At 39.8% G+C, this 11,819-nt stretch overlaps 1 protein-coding gene across 4 annotated transcripts in view; it reads right to left on the reverse strand.

Annotated features, from left to right (window-relative positions):
- Window positions 1–5,392: 5,392 nt before the first annotated feature.
- The window catches only part of LOC103747252 (tigger transposable element-derived protein 2-like), a 19,022-nt gene continuing 12,595 nt past the window's right edge, over window positions 5,393–11,819 (reverse strand). For all 4 annotated transcript variants that reach the window (XM_029554331.1, XM_029554333.1, XM_029554329.1 and 1 more), the window contains one exon: window positions 5,393–7,499. In XM_029554331.1, coding sequence (XP_029410191.1) covers window positions 5,614–7,281 — 1,668 coding nt within the window. In that variant the 5' untranslated portion in view covers window positions 7,282–7,499 and the 3' untranslated portion in view covers window positions 5,393–5,613. The remainder of the gene's footprint in view (window positions 7,500–11,819) is intronic.

Below are 11,819 nucleotides of genomic sequence, written 5' to 3' on the forward strand. Positions count from 1 at the left end.
GTTATGGACAGTTGTTAGCTGCCATGTAGGTGCTGGGATTCGAACCCAGGTCTTCTGCAAGAATAGCCAGTGTTCTTAACTGCTGAGCCATCTCTCCAGCCCCATTTTGCTTCATTCTTATACAATGCATTTATTACTGTTTCTGGCAAGCACATCCCACATGAGCATAAATCATGTGGACATTCCAAGATCAGAATAACTTGGGTTTTGTTATTGGGATGCACCGCATTTACCCAGTGTATGATAACAAGCTGTCTTGCTGGAGGTGAGAACTCCCTGGATCTCACCCACTTGTGATCTCAACCAGACTGGCCACAGGGCTAGAATCTTCAGCTGTTGCTCTCCCCAGCCCAGGGGCACCTGCCATGCAACAACTGGAGCTTGAGCTTCATGTGAATTTCTATTTATCTAGTGTGAAGGCGGACAGTTTCTGAATCCTAGCTGTGCTTCTTATTATGGGGCTTTGGAACACATACAATTTTGTGGCAGGAAAATTTATTGAAATAAATATTGACATTCTCCATATTCTGCTCATCATGCCCTTTGTAAACAGGAAATGTGGCATTTTCTTGCTTCAGGGCTTTTCTTTGTTGTTGCTAGGGTTCTAACCCAGGCCCTTGTACTCACTAAATACAGTCTACCACTGAGCTATACTTTAGCCAGATCCTAAGGGTGTTTCACAAAAAAAAAAAAAAGCAGAAATTTCTGCATCCCACTGATGTGTGTTTTTGACTACTATGGTATTTGCTTAATGATGACTTTCTATTTCTTTCTACACTATATTTATTAATTGGAATTCTACTCTAACAGCTGTGTCTCTGCTATATTTAACCCATTATTTGTTTAAAAACTAGATATATTTTCATGCTTTAAAACATATTTATTTTTATGTGTATGAATGTTTCCCTGCATGTATGTATTGCAACACATGTGCCTGGTGCCTTTGGAGGCAGGTGTTGGATCAGCTGGAATTGCGGATACAGGTGGTAGTGAGCTGTGATATGGGTGCTGGGAACCAAACCTGGGTCCTCTGTAAGAGTAGCAAGTGCTTTTAACCATTGAGTCATCTCTCCAGCCCCTATTTATTTTTAACTCTAAGTCTCAGGGATGGCTATTTGCCAAAGTATTGCAAACCAATACTAAACCAATATGACCACCATCTAAATTTTTAAAAATTTATTATCGTTAGTGTGTGTGTGTGTGTGTGTGTTGAGAGAGAGAGAGAGAGAGAGAGAGAGAGAGAGAGAGAGAGAGGTACATGTGGGCAGGCACATCCCATGGCACACATGTGGCAGTCAAAGGACAACTTTGTAGAGTCAGTTCCACCTTTCTGTGGTTCTGGGGATTGAAATCAGGTCCCTCAGGCTTGCGTAGCAAACTATTTACCAGCCCAGGATCATTATTCTGTTGTTCAAATTGTTTCAGTTTGAGCCATTATATTGGCTCTTATTTACCTCTGACTAGCAACCCCCTCCACCCCTTATACTGAACCCCCAGGATTTAGTTTATTCTTTCAGTGTTTGCTTGGGATTAATCACTCCATTAAGGATTCCTGGTTTACTTTATGGGAGAATGGTAGCTAGAAACCAAATCTGGATACTAGTGTTATTAATACTATGGAATCCTTGCTTCTAGGCTCTCAGTGGGAATGTATATATATCCATACATATATATGCATCTCTCTCTGTGTCTTTGTCTTTGTTTCTCTGTGTGTGTGTGTCTCTTTCTCTCTGTTGGGTTCCTCTTAATGGGTTTATTTCAACTGGAGCTTTTAAGACAGCATGTGCAGAGTATGTGGTTTATGTCAAAGTACTCTGCGACTGATGTACCAATAAATGACCAGTGTGTGCATGTTGTCAAGGAAAAGGGGTCCTGTCTATGTCTGAAGCAACATAATGCAGAATAAGGGTATGAATTTGTGAGACCACCTCTATATGAAACTAACAGTAGAAACAACATTCCTGAACCAAAGTTCAGTAGGAAAAAAATGAGAGGCCCACATGAGGGTAAATAGTGTCTTTTCTGTACCAATTGCAGATATTAACAACAAAAATTACTGACCGAACTACAAAATGGCTCCAAATTTTCAAACTTGCACTTTACCCTCAATCAGAATTCTCAGTGTAGATGACATTTAACTTTAGGAAAAGATGTGAACAGCTTATGAGCAACATATTATTTGGAGGAGGAAAGGGAGCATCATATATCATTAGAATTTTGTAAAAAAAATGGAAAAACCTTGATATAACATGATAAATGATGCTGATACAAAGTTTGGTATCAATTAGAGGCCAGTTGTTTACTCTGGCTAGATATCAGTAGTACATGGTGTCAACCTTTGCCCAACTCAGATTTCTAGGGCAGCACAGTCACTTCAGGCATTCCTACCAGTTGGCACCTGGCTCAATGGCTGATTTAAGAAATTGGAAAAGATAATACTATAGCCACAAGAACACCCTCCACATCCCTACTTACCAAGGCAGAGTTGCTTCTGTATCCCTGCCAACTGGAATTTTCTCTTCCTTCCTTATCATGCCTCTTCATGAATAATTTTAGCTTACCCCAAATGAAGAACAGTGCTGAGTGGAGAATGGGAGTCAATTAGCAGTCAGGTTGTGTATGAGTTCACATGATAGGTTTATACACCTTGAGAGTAACTGGAGGAAAGCTAGGACATGAGCTAACAGGAAATAAAAGGAGCAATTTTAATGCGGGAGTAGTGACAACAATTAGACAAGGAAGGCTCATCTGGGAGTGTGAGGCAGGAAGGCTGCTATGAGTTCAAGGCCAACCTTGGCAATAGAGTAAGACCCTATGTCCTAACCCCTGCCCAACCATCTCAAAAGCCAAAAATCATATTTTCCATTTTTCTATCATTTCTATACATGCCTTTTATAATGCAAAAATGAATTTTATGTTTGAGACAGGGTCTCCCTGCAGCCCTAGCTGGCCTGGAACCAGGCTGGTCTCAAATTCACAGAGATCTGCCTGCCTCTGCCTTCCAAGTGCTGAGGTTAAAGGTGTGTACCACAATACCTGGGAAATTTTGTATTTTAAGTGAATAAATTCTACAAAGAAATCAAAACAGGCTACAGGGAATCAATTCGCATTCACTAGGCTAATTCACATTTTAAAAACAGAATGCCATGTTCTGATTATTTAGCTATGTTCTAAGTATTCTAAGAAGGTTAAGAATCAATGATCAGGGGCTGGCAAGATGGCTCCATGGGTAAGAGTGATTGTCAGCAAGACTGATAACTTGAGTTTGATCTCTTGGATCCAAATGGTGGAGAGAGAACTGACTCCTGAAAGCAGTCCTTTGACCTCCACAGGTACACCGTGGCAGATGAGCATGCAAAATACACACACACACACACACACACACACGCATGCACACACGCGTGTGCACACACACACAAAATGTATGTGGAAAACAAAAATTAAAAAATTTAAAGAATTAATGATCACAGGGAGATCAAGTTGTTGATGTAGTGCTTGTGGCAGATGGAGCTGAGGGAATGGTTAGGAGACAGATAACTATGTTGATGAGTAAAATAAGGCTAACGGAGAGGCAGCCATACTATTAACATGCATTGTAACTCGATGTGGTATAACATTTTCTATTTCCAATTTTAGAGCTGCTTTCATCTCTCAGAAAAGATTTAGGATATAATCAAGTGTATACAATCATCGGCACATAGTTGATAAATTTAGAGTGTTCCTTATTATTTACATTGGGTTGAGTTACTAACTTCAGTGTTTGAAAGGTCTTTTATTGCATTTTAAGAGTGGGGTAATCAAATAACAGTAATTTTATTTATTTTTTTCAGTAGTGGGGACAGAACCCAAGGTCTTGCACATGCTTGGCAGTACTCTATCACTGAGCTATGTCTCCAGCCCTCTTCACTGGGTCTTCAAAATAAATTTCTAACCTAAGTATTTAAAATTTTTCTTTTTTTCAGCTGGGCATGGTGCTGCACTCCTTCAGTCCTGGCACTTGGGAGGCAGAGGGTGGTGGATCCAGAGATAGAGGCCTGCCTGAGGGGAGAAGGGGCAGGGCTTATAGAGGACAGGGATTAGGTTTCCAGGGGGTGAGGTTCCCAGCACCCACATGGCCACTAACAACTGTCCTTAATGCCAGCCCCAGAGGATCTGACACCCACTTCTGGCCTCTGCAGGGATTACATACATGTGGTACACTTACATATATGCACGCAAAACATCCATACACACAAAATAAAAATAAATAACATCTTAAATTTTTTTCTTTTTGAGGCAGAGTCTCACTATGTAGCTCAGTTCAGCCTCAAATTCATAATCCTCTTGCATTATCTAGAGTACTATATATACAGGTGTGCATCATAGTGCCCTGGCTGTGATAAATACAGCATGTTCATAATCTACTAAATAAACTTCTAAGAACAGATGGGTTTGGAAGTCTTTGAAATTTAGAAACTGTCATTTACTATGGTTTGTGCGTGAGGTGTCCCCCAAAGGTTTAAGTGCTGAAGGCTTAGTTCCTAGCTGGTGGATCCAATCATTGAGGGTTAATTAGATTATGAGGAAACTACCTTCATCAATGGGTTCATCCACTGATAATTTAATACTGAACGGGTTATTAGAAAGTGGGGTCTGATTGGAGGAAGTAGGCCACTGAGGTTATCTTTGAAGAGTATATTTTTCTGAGTCTCTTCCTGTCTGTGTCCCTCATGAGGCTGAGGAGCTCTCCTCTACCATGTCCTTCCATCATGATGATTGGCCTTACCCAAATCTCCCAAACAAGGGAATGAGCTATGGACTACAATCTCTGAAACTGTGAACCTAAATCTTCAATGCTTTTTTTAAAAAAAAAATTTCGTTATTTTGATTTTATGTGTATGAGTGCATTGCATTATGTGAGTGCACCTGTGCTGTGCAATGCCGTGGAAGTAAGAAGATGGCTTGGATTACCCTGGAACTGCAGTTAAGGATGGTTCGTAGCTGCCGTGTGGGTGCTGGGAATTGAACCTGGGTCCTCTTCAAGAGCAGTTAGTGCTCTTAACCGCTGAGCCATCTCTCCAGCCCCCAAATCTTCAGTCCTTTAAACTGTTTATCTTGGGTACTATTGCATCAAGGAAAATTCTAACATAGACTTTTTCAGAATATAGCACATAAACTATTTTGTAAAATTCTAAAATGGGTACCAGACTAACTTGTAATGAAACACTGATATTTTTGCAAGAAGTGTGCAAAAATTCACACTGAGCAGAATAAAGACCATAAGTAATTTTAGTTTATTTACATAAATAAATTTACCAGTAAGTGAAATTTGTTGTTAAATCTATTGGTAAATGAAACAGGGTAAATATAGATCATATACTCTTCAATCTTTTTTGCTGTTTTTGAAAAACCCTTAAAATCTTCAAAAGTTAAAGGAAATTTACAGAAAAATTTATATACTGATGAAATATATAACATAATGCATACATGCAACAAATGTCCAGCATTTCTGGTTGCTCAAGAATCTTGGAGAAGTTACACAACCGTTACCATTGTCTATGAGTTTAGGTTGGAGCTGGACATTCCATGGGACAGAAGTACATTCTCAGTGCTAAGGAGGTGTTACAGAGTCTTCTAAAATACTTTCCCCAGTGTCATTTGTTTTCTTAACACAGGTTTCTGTCTAAGCAGTTTCTCTTTAATTGAATAAAGTGCCATGATCTCTTGCTCGCTGATAAGTGCACATTGTTTAAGGCCAGCTATTAACTGGTCACACATTTTTATCATTTGGTCTGTAGGTATCTTTTCCCCTGTGCTCACAATGCCATCATCATTACTGCTGCTGTCTTCATGGTGATCTGTATATAGGCCTATCTCAGCAATCTCTCCCTCATACAGAGGATGCACAACGGGCGCATCATTGTCGATGTTCAGCATTTCTTCAATGTCAGCTTCTTCTAATTTATTAACACTTTCGGCTGATAAACTTTTGGCATAAGTAATGAGCTTTGATATCATCATCTTTTCATTAGAGTCTCTAAAGCCTTCAAAATCTTCATCAGTGAGGTCATTTTCAAACATCATTGTAGCCCAAAGCCTGTGCCAAGCCTTTGTTAATGTTGACTTATCAACATCATTCCAAGCATTAGCAACTGCATAGATGGCATCCTTAAGACTAAACTCTTTAAGGAAGTCCTGGATTTTTAGGCCTCTGTTAACTGAAGCAAGCATACTGTTCAAAAAAAAGTGTTTATACTTGCTCTTTAGGGAACGTAAAATTCCTTGGTTACAAGGTTGTATCAAGGACGTCACATTGTGGGGGAGGTAAATGCTGAAAACATTACTTTTCACAAGAAGTTCTGGAGGAGGATGTGCAGAACAGCTGTCTAGGAACAGTAAGATTTTGCAATTTCCTCCTAGTCCAGCCTTCTTGCAATGAATTCGTGCTGCTGGCACAAAGTGTTTATTGAACCAGTCAGAAAAGATTGCTCTTGTTACTGTTGCTTTCTTATTTGCATAGTAATGCACAGGTAAACTGCTCACATCTTTTAAATAACTTGGATGTAGACTTTGCCCAATCACGGCCAATTTTATTTTATGTGTGCCTGCAGCATTAGCACACCCAAGAACAGTTAACCTCTGTTTGGCATCCCTGAAATCTGTTGGTGCTCTTTCATTGGCCATGGTTAAGGTTTTTCTAGGAACATAGCACCAGTAAAGGGCTGTTTCATCAGCATTGTAAATTTGTTCAGGACTGAGGTTTTCATCAGATATGATCTTAGCAAATTCATCAATGTAATTTTCGGCTGTTTCACAATCAGTAGAAGCTTTCCCACTACACATTTTAAGATACTTAATTCCATGTCGCTTTTTAAATTTTTGTAGCCAGCCTTCTGAATATTCACACTCACTTTCAATGTTCAGTTCTTCATGGTATATTCTAGCTTGTTTCATGACCAACAAACTAGTCAGTGGCATATCTTTACTTCTCCGCTGCTGAATCCATTCAATCAATACACGATCCAGATCTTCATTTTTGGCCCTATGCAATGTTTTTCTGTTTTTCATTAGTTCATGGTTATCACTGTCACTGTAAAATTTAAGCAGCTTGTCTTTCTGTTTCTTTAAGTCATATATGGTGGTGGTTCCCACACCATACTCTTCAGTGAGACACCTCACAGTCACACCAGCATCAAGCTTCTGCAATAATTCCACTTTCTGAGCTATTGATAAAGACAAATGTTTCCTCTTCTTCTTCTTTTCACTGTTACCAAGAGGAATATCTTTAACTCTTTTGGACATTTTCCAATGCAATTAATCTTCAAGCTGCAAAATGTCAGTAAATAGAAGGGCGAGTGTGATGGATGGATGTAAGCACTGAAAGATCAGAGGTTCCATGTTTGTTTACAGTTGGTTTTGTTGCCAAATAGTCCAGATGTAAAATGTACAAAACACTTTCGGGTTTCACAGTGTTTTCCACTTTTGTCTTATTTCCCAATTGTGGAATAGAGACTGGGAACCTGTATTAAAGACATCATTTTAATTAGATGAAAACACTGAGGCTCAATGAGACTTACTCAGCATTATGCAGATATTTTTCAGCTGTTTTGCTTATATTCAGTCTATGTGGTCACTTGCCCAGACATAACAAATATTTTTAATTGCCTGACGAGTCAGAATATTTTTAGCAAAAGAACCTGAAACTCTTGGCTGTGTAACTGAAACAGTCAGTAACTGAGCCCCATACCAATTAATATGGAAATGCCTTGGCAAGAAGAGTCTGGAGATCTTAAATTTAGTGATTGAGTATAGAGTTTCTTTTTCGTACCAACTTACCTGTTCAGTATTTATCTGCTTGGTTATGTAGTGCATTACAAAGAGCAATCAGGTAAGAAGATACAAAGTGCTCATTTTAGATATGTTTCCAGTATCCTCATTTTTCTTTTCTTTTCTGAGACAGGGTCTCACTATGTAGCCCTGGATGGCCTGGGACTCACTACATAGACCAGGCTGGCCTTGAACTCATAGAGATCCACCTACTTGTGCTTCTGCCTCCTGAGGGCTGGGATTAAAGGCATATTACACCACGCCAAGCCTAGTATTCCCATTTTTCATTCACAAATTTTTCTTTTTCTAGAAAAGATCTTATACAGCCCCGGTTGACCTGGTATTCACTCTTGGCAATCCTCCTGCCTCTATCCCCACTCCCCCAAATGTGGGGATTACAGGTGCATACCACTATGCTGACTGCTTGGTTTTAAAGTGTTCCATGAATTGTATATCATAAATATGACTCAGAATTATTGTTAATCCAAAATTAAAACTCACTTTAGACATTCCAAATTCAGATGCTTTTTAAAATTTAGAACTCAAAGAATTCATCAGACTTTTAAATGACCACTTTTGTGACCTGGTCCTTATTTCATGTACTATTTTCTGAAAGGCTGAATTTTTCTTCCTCATTTGCATCATCTTTGTATTGGTTTAGAGCCTTATCAAATGGTAATATAGTGATATATTACAAAAGCCTGAAGACCATTCATTCACTCTCGAGTCTCTGTTTTCCCACTGCATACAAGGGCAGTCCTTTTGGCTGAGATGGTGATTAAAAATGAGTCAAGTACATTTCCTTTAATCCCAGAAGAGTGTAAAGTCTGGTACATAAATACAGGAAATGTATAAAATCTAACGAGACAGGAAGAAATCAGATATTTTTGGTGAAGCATGAACACATCTATATGATTTTCCACATTATTCTATTAGATTGTAGCAGTCAAGTATCACCATTTATTTAGTGCCTTCTTTGTGCCCAGCTGTCACAGAGAAACTAGCACCTGGAGCTGGCTTGCACTTTCTCAGCACCAAAAACTTCTCAGTGACAAAGCACAGAAGTGAGTCACCTGTCTGACCATAAAATCCTAATCATTTTCTCCTTATATCAACATACTCTTTCCTCTCCCATGAGTAAACATAATAATGCCTTCATCATAATCTCCTTTCCACTTTATGAAAAAAAGGCATACTGTCATTTATTGGCGATGCACTGCTAGTATGATGTCTTCTTATACTTTTCTGTTCAGGGTGAAGTGTTGCTTTGGAATTAAGGTATTTTGTACCTGGTAGCACTTTCAGAATTAGAATGGCCAGTGGGGATGTCTGCTACTTTTTTTGGGGGGGGGGCTATGGCCAAAGAGATCAATGCTCTTTTAAAAAATATTTTATTACTTATTATATTTATTTATTTATTTTATTTTTATTTTTTGTCTTCTTGAAACAGGGTCTCCTTGTAGCCCCAGCTGTCCTGGAACTCACTATGTAGACTAGGCTGGCCTTGAACTCAAAGAGATCTGCCTGCCTCCCAAGTGCTGGGATTAAAGGTGTGTGCCACCACACCCAGTCTATAAATTTATAGTGACATAAATTTAATTCCAAATTCAGCTTCCCATGTTTTTCAGAGTCTGTAGAAACAGTCCTAGGGAGAACCATTATAGATGAATGATAATTAGACCCAAGTGCTGGGACTACAGGTGTGTGCCACCACACCTGGCTATTATTTAATATTTTATTATAGTTATTATTTCATGTGCATGAGTGTATTGCCTGCATATATGTAAGTGCACCCGTGTCATGCAATGCTCACAAAAGTCAGAAGAGGGCAATGGATTCCCCTGGAACTTGAGCTATGGATGCTTGTTAGCTGCCATGTGGGTGCTGAGAATTGAACTCAGGCTGTCTGCAAAAGCAGCGAGTGCTCTTAACCTACTGAGCATTTCTCCAGCCCCAAGAGATCAATGCTCTTGAGAGTGAGAGACAGTTCCATGATAACAAAACAAAGACAGCTAAAAGTATAAAAAGCTTTAATGAAAAGTTCTACAATGTTTAATGAAAAGTTCTCTTTTAGAAAAGGCTGCAGGCATGCTCTCTGGGGCGTCTTAATCTCTCCTCAAGCACCTCTTCTTTTCACTTAATCCTTGTGCTTAAAGTCCATATTTTAAAAAAGATCTCTTTTAGGGCTGGAGAAATGGCTCAGCAGTTAAGAGCACTAGCTGCTCTTGCAGAGAACCTGGGTTTTGTTCCCAGTACCTGCATGGAAGCTAATGGCTAACAACAGTACTTAACTCCAGTTCCAGGGGATCTGACACCCTCCTTCTGGCCTCTATGAGCATTGCACACACAGGCACACTTATATGCATGCACACAACACACTCATACATATAAGTAATCAAAATAACACATTTTAAAAAATTAGAAAACTCTTAATGAACCTTACCTCACCACAAGCTTGATTTCTCCTTGTTTGTTCTACAGCTCATGCATGTAGTATCCAGAAATAGGGTCTTATTATGAAGTTCTAGTGGGGAACCAAGAGCAGGGGCAATGGCCAGTACTATGGGTCTGTGGGGCCCCTGGTCAAGAGGCATTGGGCTTTTACTTTCTTAGTCTATAGTGTCTAGTAGGGGTAATGTCCCAAAATGTATATATTTTAAGCAGCTTCTATAGTGGTAGGTTTCCATACGGCTGTTTCTAAAGGCTTTGGTGTTGGTCATTCTTCCCTATACTCCCTCCTCTACCCTGCCCTCCTGTTCCCCACCCCATTTAAGCCTTCCTACTCTATTATTCCCCTTTCCTCCTTTACATCACTGTATTCAATAACTCCTCCCTGGAGGCCTCCCCTCCCATGGTCATTTATTAATTTCCTGACCTCTCTGGGTTTTCAAATTGAAGCATACATATCTAAAATCTCAAAGCTAACATTCAGCTATGAGAGAGAACATGTGACATTTGTCTTTCTGGGTCTGGGTTACCGCACTTGGGATGATTGTTTCTAGCCTTAAGTCTCATCTCTACTGGCTAGCTTTCATAGTCACTGTCAAGGTGCTATTCATGCTACCTGAAGAGAAAATTGACCATCAACCTTACTCAGCTATAAATCTTGTGGGACAATGTGCAGAGAACAAGAGGCTACAGCCTGTTTATCCCTGAATAGACATCTGTATCAAACTTCAGCCTCCCAAGGCTTAGGGATCATTGCACAAGAGGGGACAGAAAGATTGTAAGAGTCATGGTGGTGGGTGATCACAAGGAAACAGTTTTCCAGTAGCTGGTCAGTTACTTATATGAAGTCACAGAAATGGTGACAGCATGCTCAAGTCCCATGTAAGCTCAAGCCAGACAAAATCCCAGCACTGAGGTAGAGAAGTGGGTAAGAAACCCCAACGCTACCCTGAGGAACTATTGGCAACCGATGGCAACTGGGAGGAGGATAGTTTTTTTCAAGGGTGTGTCTCTTGGTTAATCAGGCTCCAGTAGATGGACCCACCCGAAGGACATTTGTAGACACAAATTAGATTCCACAGAGGCATATGTATATTAAACAAGACATGAAATTTGGTGGGGGGTATAAGGGGGGGTGAAGACAGGGGATGGGATCTAAATAAGATCAAAATATATTGTATGAAATTTGCAAAAATTCAATTAAAAGGGAAAAATAAATCTCAACTTTCCCTTCAAATAATAAAGCAAACAAAAACAAAAGTTCCATGATAGTAAACAAACTTACAAAATTAAAGAAAGGGGCCCTGAGATGCTTGATGGGTAAAAACAATGACTGTACAAGCCTGATAACTGGAGTCTGATCCCTGAAGCCCAGGGGGATGCAGCGGTGTACATCTGTGAGCCCAGCACTCCCACAGCAAGATGGGAAGCAGAGACAGCAGAATCAGACAGGACTTCAAGTATGCAACACAGTGCCAGAAACAAGAGAGACCCTGCCTTAAAAACACGTGGAAGGCTAGGCGTGGTGGCGCATGCCTTTAATCCCAGCACTTGGGAGGCAGAGG

This window comes from Nannospalax galili, unplaced genomic scaffold (assembly GCF_000622305.1).
Source record: "Nannospalax galili isolate Female #2095 unplaced genomic scaffold, S.galili_v1.0 scaffold384, whole genome shotgun sequence".
Taxonomy (NCBI): Eukaryota; Metazoa; Chordata; class Mammalia; order Rodentia; family Spalacidae; genus Nannospalax; species Nannospalax galili.